A 23,491-nucleotide genomic window follows, 5' to 3' on the forward strand; every position below is an offset into this window, starting at 1 on the left:
AGAGCTTTTAGGGTTGGTTTCAGTGTGGAAACTGCAGCTCCACGCTCATTCCCCTCAGCCCATGGCAGGGATTTCTGGTTGACAGCCCCTGCATCACGGGAAAGGAGAACACTCGGGGGCTTCCCTGGGCCACCAACCTTTCTCAGGGGCTGTTAACGTGGGACGGGCGCTCAAGTTCGCCGCTCTTCTGCCCCAAACCCCGTGCTGTCGCTGCTCCCCAGATCCGACGCCTCCTCCACCGATCGCCTGGCTCTGACTCATTCGCTGGTGCCGGCAGAAGCAGAACGGGGAGGTGGTGGCGGCGGGGGGGGAGACTTCAAAGTAGCCGCGATTCGGCTCGCTCTGACGAGGGAGGCGGCGGGGCTGGGGGCGGCGGAGCGGAGCGGAGCGGATCGGCCGCCGGGTGGCTCCCGTGGCGCCTTCGGGAGGCGCCGCTGCCCGTCCCCGGCGCTCGCAAGAGGCTGAGACGAGCTGGGGCTCCGAGGTGCCGCCCTGGGGAACTGCCGCAGCAATATTGCAACTGCCCTTTGAACAGCAAGAAAAATAAATAAATAAATAAATAAAGAAAAAGCTAAAAAGGCAGGATAACAAAAAAAAAAAAAAAAAAAAAAAGCCATGAAGATGCCTAAACGCTTGCTGCCAAAAGTGAAGAGCGAATCTCAGTTGCACTGGCTCTGCTAAAACTTGACGATGCGGGCGGCGCGGAGCTGCCGGCCTCGCGGTTCCTGCGGCGGGCACGAGTTGCGGGCGGCCGCCCGGGCAGCGGGGACCCCGTTTTCCACCGGGCTGCGTGAGGAGGAACCCGCTGGGATGAGCGGCACGAGCAGGAGAGCGGAGCGGAGGCGGCGGTGAGTGCACCGGGGGCTGGTGCGGGGCGCGCTGCGGGCTCCATGAGGGGCAGCCCCCGGGCGCCCCTCGCCATGCCTCAGCCGGGGCCGCTATCAGCAGTGGCCCCGCGGCCACCGGCGGAAATCCGAAGCGATCCGAGCTTTTGCTGGAGCGACCTCCTCGCGTGGCTCCCCCAGGGTCGGTGCTGATGGAGCGGGAGCGGCACCGGATCGCGAAGGGATCCTGCCCGCAGCCGATCCCGCTCTTTCCCGGACCGTGCTTGGACGGATCCTGACGGGGAAGCTCCCGGGAGAGGGGGTCTGGGGGTTTCCCGGGGGGAGTCCGGGGGTTCCCAGGGCAACTTTTCCCTCTGGTCGCTCCCGGAGTGCGTCCGGGTCCCCGCGCCCCGCCAGCCCCCAGCCTGGCAGGGGGTCTTCTCCCCCAGCCCCCGACCCCTTGCCGGGGGCCGCCCCCGAGGCCCCCGCCCCGCCGCCGCTCCGTGTGCTGAGGCGCGGGGCCGCCAGGCGGCGCCATCTTCTCGCTGCGCCTCTGCCCGGGGGCGTCCGGCGGGGCGCGGGGGCGCGGGCGCGGGCTGGGGGCGCGCCCGGTGCCGTCCGTGGGGCTGGGGGCTCGGGGAGACACGGGGAGGGGGGGGCTGGGGGTGCCAGCCCCGACTGTCCCCCAGTGGCGGCTGCGCGATGCTCTGCGGCGAGCCGGGCTGTACGCGGCTCGGGGAGTCCCCTCCTGCCGCTCGCAGTTACGGGGGTGGGAACCCCTCGGGCCGCAGCAGCAGAGGGATATCTGCAGTTAGACCGCCGCTCCCTCCTTCGGCTAGTTCAGAGCACTTCTGTGGCTCATCTCTCTCCCCGTCCTACTCTCTCTCCGTATTCAGACCCCTACAGGGATTCAGTGAAGAGATGAAGTAAACTGATGCAGCGATGCTCGTTCGTGGAACACCCTCCCCTTCACCACCAGTGACAACTTCGCGTCTGAGATCAGCAGTTCTGAGATGCTCAAGTGAACGCTGTGTCAGAGGAGGGAGAAGAATTAAGACAGAATATCATGCTTCTGAACCTGTTCCAGAAACGCAGTTAGACTGTGCGTGAGCAGCAGCTGCCTAGGAGAGAGCTCCAGAAATAAACCAGCATGTTTCTGGGATGTCGTGAGATATACGGAGTATGTGGACTGGGGTTTCCAGCAGACCCTGGCTTACTTCTATCATTATAAGTTAAAGCACTTCTTCCTATTAAACTGGGACTAAATTTTAAATAGACGTTTGCAACAAAGGAAAATAGACTTCAATTTTTTACCCGTTTTAGGAGAGCAAGGTTAAAAAGAAGGATGGCAATGTCTTTTTTTAATGATTTCTGCCATTCTAATTCTGTTAGCCATCCAGGAATAATTTTAATGGGTCTGTCTTCTGAACTTGTGCTTCGTTTTCTGCCTTGCCTGCAGGAGACCAGTTGTAACACTATCTATCACTGGCAAGTCAACTTTCTGAGGGAATGTAAGAGGCTTGAATTGAAACTAAGATGAAGAACAAGTTATAAAAAGCTGCTAAAGTTTGCATTGTATCCAGAATCTTTCTATTTAAAACCTTTGTTGGAGATACACAGTACATATTTTTTTTTTCCTCTATTTTTCTCATACAATGTGATCAGTTTTACAGGGGATAAAGCTGGCAAAGATGAGGAAAATTGGCTGTGCTCTCCTGGTACTCCAAGCTCTTCTGGCGCCCCTGGATCTTGTTCATGGAGCAGAGAAGAGTTATCCCATCCTGAACATTGCAGTGATTCTGGGAAGGACCAAGTATATCACAGAGAGAGATATCAGAGGTCTCTGGACCAGGGAAATGTCAGCAGACCTGACTGTTGATGTCAATGTAGTGACCCTTCTGGTGAACCAGACTGACCCTAAAAGCATCATAACACATGTTTGCGACTTGATGTCCGGCACCAAGATCCATGGAGTAGTTTTTGGAGATGATACTGATCAGGAGGCGGTAGCTCAGATTTTGGATTTTATTTCGTCACAGACTTCTATTCCAATTCTTGGAATTCACGGTGGGGCCTCCATGATAATGGCAGATAAGGTAGGAAAATTATTCAAACCTTTTGCTAGTCTAAAGTACTTCACCACGTTGATTTCTATTGCGAATAATCACCGCAAGCAGTTCAAACAGGATGCCTGTAATTATATGTACTTTAAGAAAGAAAAAAAAAAAAGAAATGTACCGAGCAGTGTACTCACTGACTACTCATCAAATATTCTGAAATATTTTGGGGTTCATGCTTGAAACTCAGTTTTCCTTCTGCTGTAAAGGCAGTTCTGATTAAACTTTACTCTTCACCGAACTGAATGCTGATCAGCTTAAAAATTTTATTAGCAAATGGGACGTATGGCTGTAAACAACAAAATAGGTCAATAAAATGATTTTGGGGATAAACTATAATTATTATTATAAAATTATAATCAGATACTATTCTGCCATGCTCATAAGAGCAAGCAAGCTATAGACCTGAACGTATTTAAGGACAATAGAAGTTATAGGACATTTATATTAGGCTGGAGTTTTGTGATCCACTATGGTCTATGATTTAAGTGGTCTTGCAAACTTGAACCAGACCTTATATTCATTGTATTTATTGAATTAGATTTTCACTATGTGGATACTTCTAATTTCCTACTATAGCTCATGAAAATCCACAACGGCATTGTCAGAAGTCTGGAGGTAATGACAAACTGTTTTGTTGGGAAACATTTCTTTATGTAATCCTCTCTCTGTGAGTCTGTGGGACGACAGACAGAAGTGACTCACGTATGCAGCTCATCTGCCTTAACACTGTAACAATTAAAAAAAAAAAAAAGCAGATGAATCTGGCACTGCAGATTTGATTTTGTAAAGTGATCACTACTGTTTCTGAAACAGTAGGTGCTTAGCACCTCGCAGGACTAAGCTTTCTGGTGTGGACAGCTGCTTGGCCTGAAAGTGTGCGAGGAGCTCCTGCTGACGCTGATGAGTATGTGCTGTGTAAAAGAGGGAGCTTGGGAGTGAGAAATGGTTTATTGGTTTTCCTGCATACCAGGCTTATATTGCACACATTACACGCAATGTTGATTGTAACTTTTTCCTAATACTTGTACCCTTTAGGGTTCCTTATTCACTAAATATTGTTATTCCTTGTAGATGGTTTTTGAATAGCACTTTAAGACCTCTCTGAATCTGTCTAAAAATGAAGTGGTCCAGATAGGTTGTTTCATAACCTGGGGGAAAAAGAACCAGGGAAGATGCAATGATTAGTTACAGTTGAGGAATCAGTATCGAACTTTTGAAACTTCTCTCTGGGAAAAACTTTTTCACTGGGATTAAAGGGATCCAGTGTCTCTTAGTGTTTTAAATTACCTTCTTTTAGACCTTGTTATGCAATGGCGACAATAATAGATTCTGAATTATAGCAGAGATTCTATAACAATGGGCTTGACGGCTTGATTGGTATGGAGAGAGCTTTCCATTCAATGCTACTATCTTAAGTGTAAATGCAGTGACCAAGTAACAGAGACAGTTATTTCATTTAGCTTTTAAATTGCTACACAGATTTTCTCATCTTTCCGAAGTTAGCTTTATGTATATTTAGGAATTTTATGTGATATATATTTCACTCAACTTCCTATTCCAGCATAAAAACTCTTGAAACTGAAGATCCTAGTGAGTGTTGAGTGATAAAACTCAGGCAGAAATTCGTACCGCATCAACTTCATGCTCAGTAGCTGAATGCAGGATGTTACCGATGCAGATTTTTTTACTTTTATGTAGAAGCCTCTAGAACATCGAATAAATCATACTTTTTCCTGTCCCAGGAAGTTAACAGGGTTTCCACTGTATGCTAATATTGTCTTTATTATGACACTGTCTTTGATTTTAGGTTATCACAGTATGATAATAAAACATCTTTGTGCTGAAACTCGGCTTCTAAGATTTCCATTTAGGAAATCAAAATCATTCTCTTGTGTGTTAAGACAATCTAACAGAGATGTCTTTAGCAGCTTGAATTGGCTGAAGATATTGTTTCTTCATTTAACTAAAATTGCCTTAATTTTTAAATGTGGTTTTCCAATGCACATTATATCTTGTAACTGGGCTTGGAACACTGCAGTAATAAGACTTGCGTGTATCACTCAATTAACTGTTCATTTGGGAATGAATTCCTGCGAGTCAAAGGTGGAATTCACAGTGCTGTCGTAAAGGCAGAGGAGATGAAACTGCCAATGTAAAATCTGTCTGCCAAGTCAGTGTCAGGATTTCAGCTGAAACACATGGATGCTGGCTGAAATTATAAAGCTGATACCAATTTACAAACTCTTCTCTTTTGTCTCTCACATTGAGATCACTGGATATGCAAAAACAGGTGCTTGGTCCCAGTCCTGCTTGTGGATGAAGTTCCTGGCTGTGGCACTCTAACAAGGCCGTTTAATTTACATCCTTATTGTGTGGCTCTAGTCGTTGTTTTCCTTCTCTGTGGAATCATGCTGGTACTGCGTTTTAGATGTCTTTTACAACTAAATGAGTGTCCATGTGTTGTATCTGCTCATTTGTAGTCTACAAGCATGGCTGACACACAGGTGGCATAACGATTCAGTGAACTCTGCGCCAGGTAGTTATATGATGCCTAACTGTCCTAAATGTGAGCTGGGCTGGAGGGATGCCAACGAGAAGTCATTGTCTATAAGGCTGTGTGCTTCGCTGGAATGACTCTGGATAGAAGAGCTCACCGCTTTCTATGTTAACAAACACTGCGGCAATGTGAACCCCGTACAAAGAGCCATCCCTAAAAAACAACAGGTTATTCTAGGTTTATAAACATGAGCTGTGCACACACATGGAGCATGCAGTGATTACTGCAGAACGTACAGCTTCTGAAGTACTGAGTCCCGCTGCCAACCACAGCTGTGCAGGGTGCGTAGCTTAGCCTGCCTCTCAGTGGCCAGTACTCGGCTTCGGTTTGGTTCCCATTTGGCTGTACCAGTCAAATATGTTGGAAATAAATTGCTTCATATAGACTGTGAGTATTAGGACAGGAATGTGAAGGCTTCTGACCCTGCCTTGACCTGACATCTGCTGTCAAAACCCTACCAATAAAGCAGCGGGACAGGTAAGGATGCAGGGTACCTACGTGAGCCGGCTGGGGGTGCCCTTTGGGCCGTGCCACGCGCTCTGCCTCCCGCCTGCTGCATCACCTGCTGCTGGCACCGACTCCTCTGCCAGCGAGCTGCTCCTTGGCTTTGGGCCCCTGTTCTGCCATGGGCTCCAGGCATGCTCAGATGTGAGACAGTCGGCTGAAACAAGATGAGAATCGTGTCTGGGGTGCCTGTGCCAACTTGCTGTGCATCAGCAGCCCTTGGAGGATGCTGCAAACAGACTGGCTGTTTATTCATCTCGTGTCTGTTGAAATTTGAGAGATCTCAAACCAAACACTGCTTAGGAACTGTTTCCTGACTTGAGCATTTGGTTTTAAACTTACGTTTGTTTCACCACATGCCGTCATTATAATGATTGTAATCACGATACCTTTCTAAAACAGAACATCATGGTTAGTTCTGCGACAATAATGAAAAATTGGTTTCTTTCAGAAGTGGGAAGAGGTTTATGTATCATAAACAGAGTTTATGTATCATAAACACATCCAGGAGTACTGAGCATCTTTTGCATGCTGCAAACTTGAGTCTAATTTCTCATTAGAAACCTTTCTGAAAGACATAAAAACTTGAGGCATTTTAGTGCTGTGAAGGTACCGTGAGTCATAACGCATAGCTGGGCAGCACGAAAGGTGAGGGTAATCCTCCATTAGGGTGTTGCAAAGTGAAGCTTCTTGAGAGAGCTCTAGAAATGTTAAACAAAACAAATCTTTTTCCAAAAGTGCTACATATGAATATATTATCATTCTTTGTTATTCTCTGTGCTGATAAATTAACATTGGCAATTAACACTTTCCTTAATTGCCTAGTACAAAATCCATTTTGCGTCTACCACCACCTTCAGCTTTCCTTTTTGTATCCCTCCTCATCCCCTTCCATAGCAGTGAAGCCAGAACCACAAAATAGCTGAGGTTAGAAGGATCTCTGGAGGTGTCTGAGCCAACCCTAGCTCAGTGCCTGGGCTCAGACCGGTCAGGGCCCCCTCCAGTCAAGCTGTGAGTATCCGCGTGCACTTTGACACAGCAGCCTTTCCAGGCAATCTGTTTCAGCATTTCAGCTCTCTCACCATGCAAATATTTTTGTTGTATCTCATTAGGATTTCCCTCTGCACCATGAGCACAACCTCTTGTTTTTTTGCGATGAATCTCCAAGTCGAACTCTGTTTAGTTTAGGCTGCGATTACACCTGTCCGTACCCATCCCATCCCCGGGTACAAACCAGTGCCCTCTGCCTTTCCTTGCAACCTCATGTGCTCTGGTCCTTTGGACTCACTCAGAGGTGCTGGTGTCTTGTACCGGGGGGATCCCAGAACTAGGCGCAAGACTCCAACCGTGGCCTCGTGAGTCCCACAGAAGGGATAATCCCCGTTCCCGAGCAGCTGGCTGGGCTCCTGGTGCATGTGGGGCTTTGTCACCGAAAGGGTGCACTGCTGGCTCCCGTTCCACCCCACTGCTGGCTCCTGTTCCACCCTGCTGCAGGCCCCTGCCTCCTGGACTGCCGCGGGTATTTATCGAGGAACCTGCTGTGAATAAATACTGAGGGAAAATGAACTTTTAAAGCCTTGTTCGTTCTTTCAGAGGGTATTTTTCAGGGGTTTTGATGAAGTACTTTCAGACTTCTGTGTTACCTGTTGTTTCTAGCTTGCTGTAGAAACAAGCTGGGGCTGCTTTCTTTTCCCTCGTTCCTGAGATCCAAAGACCACACAGCACTTGTGCAAATCAGGATCTAACCACAGCCTTGCTGCTGGGAATAGAGCACACCCAGACTCCTGGCTCTGGTACTGGCAGTTTGTTCCCTGTTTCACCTATAACTTTGTCCACTGCTCTTAAGTTTCTACACGCCTTACAAAGTTTAGTTTTTGTCATGTATCCTCATAGCGCAGTGGCCATTATTTTAAAAAAAAGAAAGTTCAAAAGCTACATGTCACGTTAGTACTGTGCATATGAGTGCTTCGATTCTTATGCTTTAAAAATTGTGGCAAAGAAGCGGGGGGATGTTGGGTTTCTTTTTTATTGTAGAATCACTTCGGATATCGTAATTCATGGCATGTGCTTATTGATTTGTATGCCTTCCATGTGAGTTACGTAGATCTTTTTCTAACTCATTGTAAAAGCAGTCCCATATTTTTACAGAAAAAAATAAATTTAAGTTTTGTAACATCTCATTCTTCCCTTACTGATAATTGTATTAGCATGAATATGGCACTATGCTCCTGAGCATGTTAATAATTTTGGATTTGGTCAGTATTGCAGAAGATTGGAAGATTAAACTGTAGTTAAACGTTTTAGTGCAAAAATACCTATATTAATTTAATTGGCATTTCACATCTAGGTACCTTGCGCTGCTCCACTGCATGCAAATAATACTTCCAGCTTCTGCCTCCTGTAAAGGAGCAGGGGAATTGGATTTTCCTTCTTTTGTCCTGTACTAATGCTGCTGTGGGAAGCATAACTTTCAGAAATTCTCGTTTGTATTTTGAACTGCAACAAAAATGAAGCACTGATCTCTTGTGAATCTGTGTTTACTTGACTATACCCATAAAAAATCAGTCTGTATGTATTTTAAAAAGAGTTGTCTTGCACATCAGTAAAGATTTTTAGAACTGGGCTCGTAATCTGCAGGTGTACCTTTTATGCACAGGCACCAGGACCATTGTAATAAAATGGTTAAAACATGCTTGAAATCTGTCTTCCTGGGGCATACAGAGTGGATACAATTTCTTGTGCTTTTCTTTATCTGGAGCCAGCACTGGGAGCACAGGGTGGTTACGATGCAGCCTGCTGCTGTACATTGCTATTCGTCGGCTGTCATTGCTACAAGAAAGTGAAGTTCAGTAGCGAGAGCCGCGGCGTTCACTGCATTGAGCTCTGTCTCAGAGCTTGGAGGAGTGTTATATTCATGGAATGTGCCTTGCTTTCTTGCTCTCTTTCTCTCCTGCTGTTCACTAAGTTTTATGGGATTTCCCTACCTGTTTCTGAGACGATTGTATTTTCCTTGTTCTGGTCCTCACAAAAGTCCCCTTCTTAATTTGATGAAAGAAAGCGTGGCTGATTTCCTGGAATATCATGGGAGTAAACTTGAACTGTCCCTCTTGGAGGTGGAGACAAATTTGGTGTAATTAGTCCAAGTAGAAGGAAGATAGGTTTGAAGAGATTAGGAATTTCTGTCACTAAGAAGCAAATTGTAGAAAAGTAGAAATCTTTTGCATAATATCACATCCTAGAGTTTACCTGGTTTTTGAAGTAGCTCAGGCATGGGCAAATTTCCTATTTTTGGCTTGTTGGAGTTTACGCTGCTGCAGCTGAGCCCAGGATGCAGGATGGGATCCTATAAACAGCTCTTATTGAGGAGAGTGGCATGTTGGTTTCATGGAGATGTAGTCATTTGCAGTAAGAGTAATATATTTTCATCTCAAAGGTACCATTTTCTTTCTCTTCCAACTGTCTGTTCTTGGAAATAGAAATCCATAAGTGCCTCAGTATGTTTTGAGCAGTAACGTCTTAAAACTGCTAGTAAGTCGATGTTGTAGATCATCCATGCTATCCAAACTATTGTCTGCGTATAGGAAATTACAACATGGCAGACTCCCAAGCTGTAAAAGTAGGACACCAGACCTTCAGCATAATTTTCTGCTTGCAGGCGTTCTTGGTGGCATCTTATTTTATTATTTTTTTTTTCCAAGGGCATTCTCAAACATAAAACCCAAGACGATTTCCTTTAAGCTACAAAATAATAATGGGGTAATTCTAAAGCACATAAGACACTTCTGGTAATCAGAATATATCCAGAGAACATGCCTGAAAATATTCATCCTAATAAAAGTATGCAGTGAACAGAAGGGTATTGGTATCATGTCAAAGCCATTTTGTGTCTTTTCTATTAATTATTTTGAGAGCTTGATTAGATTATTTGAACGGACAGTTTAATAGCATTTTAGATTTGTCACCTACTTGAACTAACAGGTTAATGTGAATAATTTCTTTAAGAGTTTTGTATTAATTATACAATTTTGGACTTTCTTGGAAGATATCCTTGATAGACCTGCTGACATCCGTGCTGATACGAAGAGCTTTTTGCAGTTGAGCAGAGAATCTTTGCCACCCACAACAGTTTGTTAGAAACCTGTGGTCATCTGGGCCAGCTTTGCATGTGTTTTTTTCTCCAGTCCCCATCCCCCTTCTGCCTCCCCTCATTCCTGGAGCTGTGAAGTTGTGTGGATTTTACTGAGGGAGCCCGGCCTGGATTGTCTCCATGCTATCTGTCACCACATTGTTCGTTTAAATCCTTGAGATATTTTCTTCTGCACTTTACTGGAGTAAGTAGAACTGTAGTGGCATCATTGGCTATTTATATTTGATTTATACTTAATGTCCTTAGGAGAAAAACCCTGTGTTTTCAACTGAGGTGTGTAAACTAGCTGCACAGTTGAGAAGAAATGGACGTGGTTTAATTCTGTCATTGCAGAGCTCCATCTGTGCTGCACGTCCCACCTCTGACCGAGACCCCCAAAGCTTCTCAAGGCAGAGACCTCCCTGGGGGTCTCGTGGTAAAGCTGAGTGTCTCCCCAGAGACTCAAGGAAAAGGCTGTGTGCTTCTGCGTGAATGCACAGCAGCTAGCAATTTATTTTTTAAAGTATTTACACTCAATGAAGCCATGCTAGGAGGTCCCTATCTGCATCTTCCTCTATTGTAAGACTTGATATATTGGGTCAGGGAAAGGCTGAGACTCGCAGGCTTTGTGTGAAAGCAGAACTGGAAATAAGGTTGGCTAGGAGGCAGAAAGTTGCAGAGAGCAATGAAATGAAAGTGTGTAGAAGAACAGTAATATAAAATCTGAACAACCAACAGAAAAACTATTTTCTTTCCTGACGTGCAAACGCTGTGCCAAGTTGCAGATAGAGGTTGCTTGGTGTTCAGCAGCTGTAACCTGTATGTGGTATGCAGTTAACATCTTACCTCACCTTACCAACCCAGCACGTTCTTTTCCCTGTACTTTCCTTACATGTGAAGGTTAAAGAAGCCTGAGTGTATGGAAGGAGAAGAAGGCCCCAGCCGCAGAAGTGATCTCTTAAGGAAGAGCACAGTTCCTCTGGAGAAAGGCCTACACCTCCTGGGGCTCCGGCATGAAGGGTCCGTGGCTGCCTGGCGAGGTGGGCAGACAAGTGTTCCCACAGGGCTGCCTGATCAACTTGTGCCACTGATGTAAACCTCTTGAAAAAGCACCAGTTGGTGTTCCAAATTTGTGACTGAGGTTTGGTTTGTATACGGACTCCTTGAGTCTCACCTGCAGGTAGAACTCATTCGCAAACACATCCATCTAGAAAGCTGCAGTCAGAGCCATTCCTACTCTCCTGATCTGTTCAGCAGCCACAGAGACCGAACTAAAACTGACCTAGGAAATCCAACAAGGTATCTGAGGTCCTAAGCTGGTCCTAAACTTCTGGAGCACTGGCAGCAGTGAAACACTTGCATTTGCTTGTATGTTTACCAGATGGAGAGTATTTAGCAAGATTAACCTGTGTTTGGATGGGGCAAATTCAAAGCAAAAGTACTGAGCTGTGGTTGTCCCCTTTTTTTGGGTCTGATTTCCGTCACTTCTGACTGTAATGCACCAAGAAGCATATTGGAGGGATGTATATGGGAATTGATTAGAACATAGTAATATTTTCTCTACAAATCTGAAATGACTTTTCTTGAAAGTCATCTTTTGCTTTATATTTAGGCATGTGCCTGTTTGAGATAGCTATGGTTTTTGTTTGTTGTTTGTTTGTTTGTTTGTTTGTTTTTGTATAGATGTACGTTCTCCTCCCTGCTTTCTTCCAGATCCCATTGCTGAAGGTGGAGATAAAGGGTGAGAGAATAAAGGCCATCTTCATGCTTTAATATTTTTTGTGGAACTACATTGATTTAACTACTCCTCAGGATGGAGTCTACAAGTTGTAGTGGTATGGTGTGTTGGATTGGCTGAAGGTAATGTATTTTCCTAGTAGGACCATGCACGTCCATCTTTAAGTACCCTGAATGAAGTAGGTTTTTCAGACCTAAGTAGGAAAGGGAAAGTCAGCAAGGAGACCGTACACCTTTCAACTATATAATTATTTATACCTTAATGTTGGGCTTTGAGTGAGCTCTGCTGGGGAGCTCCTTCATTGCCAGATGACCCATCAGTCAGTTTGGAGTCTTCTGCCTCCATCGTAATTCTGAGAAAGTAATTTCATTTTGCCAGTAGGCTGGGCTGTTCCCTTGTCACAGGCAGCCCACGGCTGCACCAAAGAGGAAAACAAGATAAGGCCAAATGCCGCTGCTGGGTTCATTCCTCAGCCCCTGCTGGCTGCACACAGCTACCTGGAACCTGCCTTTTGTGCATCTCGGAGCAGGTCACTTCCATAGATGTTTCATTCAAGGCATTGCTGGGTGGGAAGATGCTCATCTTTTGTTTTAGTTTTCTTTTCTTGGTGGTGTTTGTAATTTTGTTGATATGAAATTTGAAACATTTGTGTTTACCAGTTTGTCTCTCCATGTGACTAGACTTGCAATAGGATTGCTTTGTTTTCACTGCATTGATTTTGTGTCCAGTGGAAATGCATTGTGTATGTAAAGACAATATGAAAGAGGAAAGAGCAAGGATTTTATAGCCACCTTCCAGCTCAACACAATTTACAATACAATTAGGAACGACAGTTATAATTGGATGAACAGAAAATAGAATTAAGGTAATCTGTTCCAAACGCACAACATTCCTGTAATGAGTTGCTTTTAGGAGTTACAGAAACATATAATTACCAGACAAATTGCATGTTATTTTTTTAAGTGTGTGAGAGGCTAATTAAGAGTTCTGGGTAAATTGTGTTGGCAGAAGCATCAGAGTTATGTGAAGTACCTAATTGGGACGTTTGTAGTCTTGTTTGTAAATTCATCATATGAAAACAGATGCAAAAACTATGGAAACTGCCCCTATTCTACTCAAGTTTTGTTAGGATTGTCTGTTTTGTTTTATATAGTCACACTACTTTTGTAGTAAATAAGCAAACCCTGCCCTCTTTGTTTTATTTTGATCCATTTGCTGTCCCTTCACCTCTCCTCTCTTGATCTGCATTTCAGCTGTTACCTGCCAAAAGGCTGAAACTTGGTGTTGTGCAGTCTGGTTTCTGGCAAAAGCTGTGGATGACTCCCCTGCTTCCGATGCAAAATGTAAAGCTCTGTTACCTAACTAAGTGATAACAAATTGAACTGGTACTGAAGTTGTAAAAGAAACACTTGTTTCCTTTGCTTGCTCTTAGATTGAGTTTTTCATATCCAGTCTATTTCATATGCAAATCTCTTTCTCCAGACACTGGTTTCCTCCGAACACTCCCATTATTATTATTTTTTTTTCTGCCTTCCTCTTCATCCCATCTATTTGCTTTTCCTACTTTATGCTTGGCCATCACCCTAGTGTTTAGAGTTAGTTTTATTTGTTTCTTTGTTGCGTTAGTTCACTTTTGGTAGAGACAAGGGTGGCTCAGAAAGAATATACCTCTCTCTCCACCTAAATTGTGTGTCCCTTGATGTTAGGAGGACCAGCACTCTTTCTGTTGATATAGAGAAAAGATGTTAATTGTGTTAAAATAAGATGCATTGGAGGAAATAAGAATTTTCTGGAATCCCAAGAAGACAGACAGAACTGTTATGACTTTAAGCCAAGCCTGTTTTTATTTAAGAATAGCAAATAGAGGAAGGATGAGAAACTAGATCAGGTGAGTCAGGGTAATGGAGGTGGAGAGCTGAGGTGAAACAGCGCCAGAAATTACTGATGAAAGGGGTCTATTTGTGCAGAAAGAATATGAGAAAACCAAAAGGATTCAAAACTCCAGTTTCCCCCTTGGTATGTCTTCAGGATTCCTGGCCTTTGGATTTTGGATAATTCTGCTGCTCTGCTGAGTGCTTTCTGCTATCGTTAAGCAGCTTTGCATACACATATAGGGGAACTTTTCTAAAAGGGCATTTCCCAGCTCATAGAAGGGAGTTTGGGCTGTAGTATCTCAAAGTTGATGTATCACAGAGTCTGCGTGCATGTCTTCTAAGGACATTTTCTATTTCCCTACTTTTTTAAAATCTTCTTTCCTTTGTATAACTTCCTGGGACAAGGTCAGTCTAGAGGCTTTCAAACTATACAATCTCCTCCCCCCCCCCCCCCCCTTTTTTTTTTTTAGTGTCATGCAGTTGGCTGGCTAGTGTATCCAGCACTGGTGCACTTCTAGACAAGCATCCATTTCTATAGAAAATTGAAATATTTTTGGAATAATTCTCTGCTTTGTGGCAACAGATGTACTTTTTTTCCATGTATGTTTGTTGTGTTCAGGTGCTTTAGGGGGGTTCCTGCTGCCTCAGATTTTAGGAACTGGTATTTGAAAATATATTGATGATTCCCTTCTTTTATAACTGATTTTCTATGAAGTTAATCAGAATTTCAGATCTCCCGTTTGGGGCTTCAGAATACCTGGGAGCAGGGCAGACTGTCAGGTAAAATATATAAAAATAAATTGCTTTCCACGGTGTTAGGTGGCTTGCTGATTATGCAGTTTCCTCTATAATGGTATTTGTGAAGGTGCTTTGTGCTTTGCTGTTGCTTTAAATATTGAGACTTACGGTTACTGGCATTTATAACTTAAATTGCAGCTATGTGCACAGAACAGCGTTATGGATCATTCACTACGTAAATGCTGATGTTGTCTAAACAACAGGCTGTATGAGGTTGAAAACAAGCAACATCTGAGAACAGAGCATTGGAAAGTGTCAAATTAAGATAATTTTGGCTCATGCCAGGGTAAGCTCACTTGCAGAAAGAAAAATACATATCTGTATGATTTCTTTTCCTCACATTGGCTAAAGTAAAAAAATGATCCTCATTGCGTTTTCCAGATATGCTCATTCTGTCTTTCTCCTAAAAAAAAGAAAAAAGTAAGTTACCATGTTTTTCTTTTCCCAACCTTTTCCACATCAGGACACAGGCTTCTGGCTACAATCTCTTTCACTTTCCTGTTGCTTTTCTATTACCATTTTGTAGCATAAAAATTACTGGAATTTTTCCAATGGTCAGTGAGTAAGTGATAAGACACTAGGAATGGTGTAAATGACTTGGGGCAGGTGTAAATAGTAAATAATCTTCATGTTTAAAATATCCTGAACAGTTGTTCAATAGCTTCTCACTATATACAATATTTTCAGGTTCCTAGTTTGTCATGAAAATGCATCCATATGATGCATCTCTAAATTAAAATCTAAATGAACTTGTGGATAGCGTATACAGGAGTCAGCTGTCAACTGCAGCATGTGTGCCTTTAATGGTCTTTGAAAGCCTTACCAGCCTTACTTGTGTGCTTGCATGAGTTGTTTGCTTTCTGTGTAAGTGTGGCCTGTTCCCTGTTTCCTTGTATGCGGTGACTGCTGGCTTGAGAAGAGCTGTTCTGTGTTTCAGCTTGGTCACAGTAAGGGGCTGAGATGTTAAACTAGTGAGCAGTGAGTTATTTCATCCAATAATAAAATGTAATGGTCCAGCTCAGTAATCCATAGTCCAATGTAAGTCCTATTGCTTTGTTAATCTGCAATGGACGCCTCAGTTGGATACTCCCTGAAAGCAGCAGAAAACAACAAAACAAAAAACAAACAAAACCCACAACTTTGCTCATTTCCCAACCTTACGGCTTTTTTTTTTTGTTTTTCTTTCACTGTGTTGTATAAGATATAGTCATGTGAAATCTTATTTTTTAACAACTCATGATGAAAACAGTTCTTCAGGTCAGCAGTGGTATTTCCAAATGTCCGGGGGATAATTCTACCAGAAAGAGGGAGCATCCACGCTTACAGCATCCAGGTCATGCATGAGGCCCACAAGGAGAGCAAAGTCCTGCTCGTGGTCTCCCTGCTGCAGCGTGGTTGACCTGATTGTCAAGTAAAGGAGCAAGTGCAAAGCAAGCAAATACTTAAAATATCCTTTAATGCCTACTTAAATGCTTCTCCTGAAGATCTGAATGCTACAAGGTAAACAGAAGATGGAGGGTTTTTTGCCTCTCTTAGAAGGTGCTCAGTACGTTCCTTATATAAAAGACATAAAGATGCAGACATAGCCTCTTACTATATGGGGTTGAAACTCCTAGCGACACATTAAACTTGAGGCATATTCTGCTTTAAAGATCAGTCTCTGGTTAAAAGAATGATTTGGTGTTAGAAGCTGCTAATGCTACTTTGGGTGCTCTTTTCCAAATGACTGACTTTACTGCTGCTTAAATGTTTTTTTGGCATCCTACCTGGTTTTGCTTAAGTTAAACCTGATGTTCTACTTAAGCTTCATTTTGAATATGAAGTTTTTTATCTTCCTCGGGTCACCTTAAGGTTTCATTTGCATGTTTGACCCAGTTAAAAATTCTGTGTTATTAAACAGCTTTTCTGATTCAGCTCAGATGGTTGTATGTTCTCCTTCTTAACAAGCTTTCTAGAATTGTGTATATAAAAAAAAAGTTCTCCCTCCCTTAGCTTCTTTTGAAATCAAGTATGTACAATAAGTCTGACTCCCTGTTGAGCTGGTTTAATCATTTGTTTTTCCATCTGCAGAGAGCCAGTTCGCAAAGTAACTTCAAAGAGCCCTGCCTGAGTAAAAGCTTCCAGCTTTGGAGCAGCAACGATTACAGAAATATGCTTATGCAATAGTTTGAAACCTCTGGCTATCTTGGTGTGGAGGTGAAATCTGAGTATTTGCCTCTATTATTCTGTTACTAGAAAACTTAAAGGTTCATAACTGAAAAATTTGCTGCTGCTTTGCTTTTGCCTGCTGTGGTACCTGTGCGCAGCGTGATGTTACACAGGTGCACAGACGTGGCATCTGAGGGCACAAGGAGAATTTCTGGGTCTGGAGGTGACAGACACCTCGTCAACAAAGCAACCACAAACTTCAGGCTTGGCATAAGTTGCCAATAAAATATTTGCAGCAGCAAATTCAGAACATGTTATATTTTAGGCTTAATCCAGCCTGATCTGTGCAGGCTTTAATTGAAGAAACTTGAAGTGGAATTGCCCCTGGGAGAGTGGTATCTTTCTTCCTTCACTTTTACCATTTTCTATGCTGAGACTTACAATATGCTAAAAATAAAAACAATGCCCCAACCACTACAGATAAATATAAATATTTTATATCTAATATATATGTCATGTTTTTGAGTACAGTAACAAATATAAAGCTGTTCAAATTGTCATCAGCATGGCTGTGAGAATCTGATTCATAAAGTTTCAGTGTAAGTACGTCTTTATTTCTGTGGTCTTTCTCACTAAATACTGTGCCTTACTCATGGCACTCCAGTCCAGCAGTTGTCCTCATCATTTTGGAGAGATGCTTGATTTTTATTTTTTTTCCTTTTTTTTTTTTTTTTTTTGACAAAACTCCTAGCTGAAAGTCAGCATGTGGGAGATTTGCCCCAAATTAATTTCCTGCTATGAGTTCGGTCTCACTATAATGACTTTTCTGGATAATAATATCAGTAGAAATGGACTACTTCGATTTTAACTGAAGCTATTTCAAACTGTGGACAAGATCTTAATTTTTGACTTAATTAAATCCTTACCACAAGCAAATCTAATTCTGGCATACTATTTCAATCACACAGACTTTCATTTCTGACTAAGGATTGGAAGGATTAACCCAGATTTTAGCAGCTCTCTCCATGACCGGGTGAATAGGATTAAAATCTATGTGCTGCTCATTGTGGATGTTTATTTCAGTTTGTAAGCATTTCAGTTAGGTCTGTTGACTGTGACTGGGAATTATGGAAGTTTTCTGAGAGTGAGAGCACAGCTGAAGGACGGCATGTTGAATTTGCTGGATGTCATTGTAATTCAATTAAAAAAGCATGCTTTGCCTGCTTATGGGAATGCAATGTACAGTTTATTATATTCCAGATTTTAAAGTTTGCAGTATATTTATCAACCTAAAGGCATGGTAAAAATACATACTTTAGAAAAATTTAGAGAGGTAAAACAAGAACAGGATTAGGTTTAATCGGACCAATTGTAACGTCTTGCTGAAGCACTGGTTGTATCAATGAACACTTCTGTGCTGATGAGGGCCAGCAGCTGGAAGGGTGTTCCTGCATTTATTTATTTATTTTTTTTGGTAATGTTGCCGTTAGAGATGATTTTACTTTCCTGTGCAGGAAATAGTGAAATTTCTGGAATATTGTCTGCAATTAGTCTCCCACACTCTGAAAAGCCCTGGCTGGTACTGTAGTGGGTTCAGAAATGGATTATGTAAGTGACTGGGGTATGGAAAGTCTCACTTGCAGGTGAGTTGGTTTTGTTTTATCTGGTAAAAAGGAGCCTGAGAAGGGACTGTGATAGCTAGAGGCAGGATGAAGAAAAGATGTTTAAACAACATAAAATAAGACAGGGGGACTGAAGCTAAGGCGAGAGTGACTTAGATAGGAAACTGAAAGTGGTAAATAGTATTTAGAAGGGAAATTAAGAAGCTCAGGGTATGGTAACAAGCCAGCTAGTGTTATGATCAAAACTGATAAATGAATGAAGAGGGAAGAGGACTTGTGGTGTGAAGCTCTTTCCAACCCGATGTTTTTATTCACTTTTATAAAATGCTGGCTATAACTATACAATACCATAATAGGATTCTTTCCAAATCTAGCCAGGCATATATAAATGCCACATTTAGTGAAGATGAAGTGTGTTGAGTAGAATCTTAATGTGCAACTGGTGCTAAAATTAATGACTGTGCTGATCAACTTTGGAGAAGAGAGATGGGCCTTGGGATCCTGGTAGGAATACAGAAGACTGTGTTGCAAGAATTTGTAAAGTTTTAGCTCATGAAAAAGGATATAGTTTTTATTTCCTGGGGAAATGCTAATTTTCCTTTTTTTTTTTTTTTTTTTTTTCTTTTTTTTAAAGTAGGAGAATTTATGGCAATTCTTTGGGCATTTCTGCCTTTTTGTATTTCATTCTTTCCTTGTGCCTCGGGGCTGGCAGCAGAATTCTCAAGAGCAATGTGATGAAGACATACACTCGACTGGAAAAAAAAAAAGAGCTGTTTGCTGCATGTCATCCTCTTTTATTAGGGAAAAGGAGAACCTGTTAACAGCCATGGAGCCGCATGGTTAGAAGGCCACAGTACTCACAGAGGTGAAAACCTTGTGAGCTCTGTGGTTTAATCTCATCTCAATCTGCAGGTGATGTTGGCTGCGTGTCAGTCAGAAATGCACAGCTAGGGTTGCTGTGGGGTTTACATTGCATAACTCTGTGGGCAGTGTGGGATGCGGTTGCAGCTGGACACCCAGAATGCTGTGGTTTTTAGTGGCTGTGCTGGGAATTCATTGCTGTTCTGTGGATTGAAGACAGAAGTGGGAAAGCATGAAAAAGATCTGATGATTTACTGCCAATGGGCATGTAGTTATATAAAAACCAGGTCGTTGTGTTTTCTTCCTGTAGCAGAGTGGTTTTGTTTTGCTTTGGAGAACCAAACCAGTAGCACCCTGCTTGCATGAATATCTTCCACGAGCTGTTTTTAGTCTTGTTGTGTTTGGTTTCTGTGCTCCAAAAGCATGTAAAAGCTATCAAAAACTGCCCATGTTTTTTCATGTTCTTGCAGATCATCAGGCTCAACAAGTTCCTACTCCTATCTAACTGCTTCTGCCTAGTACCAGTTACTGTGATCATTTCTTCCAAAGGTCCAATGCCACAATCTCCAAGTACCAAAGAGAAAATTCAAATAAAGGCTCAAATAAATATTTTCAGGTTCAAGTTTGAGCCAGTATTTCTGTCTCTGTAAATAATCAGGAGTTCTAGACCAAGCAACCTTCCTTTGAAACTGAGAACTGACTTGTTGAAAGTGCTGACTCATTCAAAAGTTTGATTTACAGAAGAAAATCCCATTATTTTTTGCTTGTGCTCCAAAGAAAAAGTTTTTAGTGAGTGCCATGACAGAAAGGCCAAACTTAATATGCCATGAGCTCATGTGCACGTAGTGAATATATAGAGAGGTAATGATAGTATGACTGTTGTAAGTAACCATGTCAAGGAAGTAGAAACTGCTGTGTAAGGACATTGATTTTTTTTATTTTATTTTTTTTTGTGGTGAGGTAGAAAAGCTGATGGAACAGTGTCTGTGAAGAGATGTAGAAGAAATGGCTTTCTTCAGATGTGGGAAATTATATACTTTTTTTTAAGGCTAGATATGTGTACAAATAATAATTTTGGTTTTGGACATTTATGTATTTTTTCATTGCATTTCAGGGTCCTGGTCCCAGTCCCTTGTCTGGCCACGCTTTGTAAGTGTTAACTTCACTCCTGAGGTTGTACCTGGGGCAAACGAATTCTCTCCAGGTCGAAACCTGAGCATGAAACATGAAATGAAGGACAGGTTGCTCCAGGGTGTGCTCCTCGTGCCTGGCGCGTGTGTAGCTCTGCTCACTGGACCTGGAGGCCAGCACTCACGCTATGGCACTGGAGCAGCAGGGCTGCAGGTGTCCCTGCATCTATCTGGGGCCGACTTAAAGTGTGAGAGAATTTCAAAGACTCAGTGAGAGAGGTGTTGCCAATACAGTTTTAAACTTTGAAGGTCTCTCCTGGCTCTTTCCCCTGGGCTGCTGTGTTTTTGCTCACAGCTGTCCTGAAGAACTGCTGTTTCAGGTGTCTGCTCACAGAGCTTGCCTGCTTGTCGGCTGTGAAGGGCTCCTCAGAGGCAGCATGCTTCACCTCTGGTCTTGTTGAGCGACTGCAAATGAGCATTACTATCACTGATTTTGTTATTGAATAGACCTTAAATAAGGCTAGAGAAGGTAACGCGTTGCAGAATCCATAAATTCTGTGCAGATTCAAGCAGGGTGAGAATGTATTCTCTGTACTCGAGAGGCTCTGCTCCAAATGCAGGACACGATACACATATACAGCAGAACATTAGCAAGGGAAGACTATAAAGACATTAGTTATGCTGCATTATTTGTATGCTATTCTGTGCAGTGGTGCTTAAAGAACTGAAACGATGTCCTTGCAGGAATGGAATATTCTTCCTAAATACTTTAATGAAATAGCCTAAATCCTTACTGATAATTTAGTGTGGTTGGAAAGCAAGGTTAAAGTGATGTGCTAATGAATGTTACATATGGTCTGCAACACATGGGCAGAACTGTTTATAAATAAGTTTTTGCTCTAGAAATGACTGAACAGCAAATTGGATAAAATTCTGTTTCAAAGTGACCAAGCTTACTTCCTCCCTGAAGCAATTCAAGCTTCTTCCAGACTTCATTAATACTGGAATTATCATAATCTATTTGCCTCTTGCAGCTGTTTCATTTTCAGGGACCTGCAGAAGGCAATTATTTTGTGATAAAGTGCTTATTAAAGAGAATATGTGGCCATGCGGAAAGAAGAGGCCCGTGCAGGTGTAAAAGTGTTTCAGAGGGTGTTTTAAGGCGCTTGTAGATACTTACAAGTGAAAGAGAGAAAAATGACAATTCAAAGTAGCTTCTTAGTGGTTTTGTTGTTTGTGTGCTGGTCCTTGATTTCTTGCAGTAGGATTGAGGTAAGAGGAGTGGATTTGAAGGTGCAAAATACAGAATGCATCTGATTTTGGATAAGGAAATAGATGCGGGTTCTGTTTGTACTCACATCATTAAATAAGGCAATATGAAGAGTTGGAAAAAATTAGTGAACAAAGTGAAAAAAATTATTAGAACAAGATTGTGTTGCTGGCACAGCCAGAACTCGTGGAAGTGCCTCTATGCGTGCCAACAATGCCTGCTCCTCTGCACACCCAGGGCTGGCTTCCCTCGCTCCCTGACCGCAGGGCAGCTGGTATCTTATCGCATGGGGCTTGCTTGTTATAACAGCTTCTGCTCCTCATCTGCTTCGTGAATCATGCCCACATGTGGTTTTCCTCATAAAAATAGCTCTGATGGCATGGTAGTAATTATTTGTTTAATGTTACTGTTCCCCTGATTCTTATAAGCATGCCATTGGGAATGCATTCACCATTTTTTTTCCCATTTCCTTTATCAATTGAGGTATAGGGTTTCTGATTTTGAGGCGATGCCCGTCTACTTTCAGCTTTATGTTCTCCATCTCAGGTCTTGTGCCTCGATTCCCCTCTTCCTCCCCCATGCTGCTACTGCCTTTTTGCTCAGGCTGACTGGTGCTGCAGATAGAGGGGGAGCTTTGGAAAGGTATTTTGAGTTGAAGTTGTCTTACATTCTCTTGCTCCTTTGCTGCATCTGATCCAATGTGACTGGCACACAGAAGCCTCCAGGGCCTCAGTTGAGTTGCCCATGGTCAGCCTCAGCTAAAAATATGAGCTGGCCTCCTGTCCCAGTTTCATTGGGTATGGCTTTGAATGGCAGCTGTGCTTTGCGCGGTATTTTGGGTAGGAACCTGGCAGGACTCAGCACGTGCTCTTTGCAAAGTGAAGCTTGACATGCTGCCGAGAGAGCAAAGCAGTAAGAAACATTTAGCAAGTCAGCAAATTAATGGTCTTTTCTATCTTGTTCAGTGGCACTTTTGGAAAAAAAAAAAAAAAAAAAAGAACCCTGAGGTATTGTTAGTTTCTAATTTTAGTCAAAGTAAAATGTTCACTCTAAATCACACCCTGATTTCCAGACTTGACTATTCCCAGGATAAACATCTAAGTTGATAGGTCCCTAAGTACCTAAATAGACATCCAGGAAAATCTTTAATCCACAGGGGACTTAAGTGCAATACAGATGTTAGTGTATAAATGATTAATATGTTAGTTGCTCACATATGAACAACTGCTAAATGAGCTGCCCTCTGAGATGTCGTCTTCTACTGATTATTTTCTTTTGTTTGTATTTAAGATGGGATTAGTTAGCCCTGGTGATGATAAATTTGCTCAAAATGCACTGCTGCTACTGAAGAGAGATTCCTGTGACCTAGGAGGAATTTGAAGGGCTGCAGCCATGGCTCCCTGTGGGTCAGCGTCCTTCACTCTCATAGGTGCCAAGAGCTCTGCAGCTCAGGCTGGCTGGCACCTTGTCCAAGTGACAGTAAATCTGCTTTCTTAAACTTAATTTGTGGCTTGGAAATACCAGAAATTTTGATTTTTTCAGAGTTGGACTGTTGGACCGTGCTGCAGTGTTAGCTTATTCCATGTACTTTTTTTGCTCAGAGAGAATTTTTGTGCATTTGTAATAATCCAGGGTTAAAGCTGTAGACATTAGTGACCATGTAGATTTGGAAGAAGCAACTAGACAAAGCATTATGAAGCATAGGACCCTACTATTGACATTGACAGAAAGGTGCTTTCTGCCAATTGTAAGAGTTTAGTCTTTCTGGGGAAAAAAAAAATCACTAACCCAAAATATTTTCCCACTCTGGCACTGTTCTAACCTTACCCATCTAATCCAGGCTGATCCAGTGGGCACAGTCCCTTATTGACCCCAACAGGTATATGGAAAGCTGTTTCTTTCCCCTGGAATTTATACTA

At 42.7% G+C, this 23,491-nt stretch overlaps 1 protein-coding gene across 2 annotated transcripts in view; it reads left to right on the plus strand.

Moving 5' to 3' along the window:
• The first annotated feature begins 254 nt into the window (after positions 1-254).
• The window catches only part of GRIN2A (glutamate ionotropic receptor NMDA type subunit 2A), a 191,748-nt gene continuing 168,511 nt past the window's right edge, over positions 255-23,491 (plus strand). The window contains exons 1-2 of one of the 2 annotated variants that reach the window (XM_040574760.1): positions 255-848; positions 1,721-2,920. In XM_040574760.1, coding sequence (XP_040430694.1) covers positions 2,516-2,920 — 405 coding nt within the window. In that variant the 5' untranslated portion in view covers positions 255-848; positions 1,721-2,515. Of the gene's footprint in view, positions 849-1,564; positions 2,921-23,491 lie in introns of those variants that run through there. The other variant, XM_040574761.1, reaches the window with a different exon arrangement.

The sequence above is a fragment of the Cygnus olor genome, chromosome 15, assembly GCF_009769625.2.
Source record: "Cygnus olor isolate bCygOlo1 chromosome 15, bCygOlo1.pri.v2, whole genome shotgun sequence".
Classification (NCBI taxonomy): Eukaryota; Metazoa; Chordata; class Aves; order Anseriformes; family Anatidae; genus Cygnus; species Cygnus olor.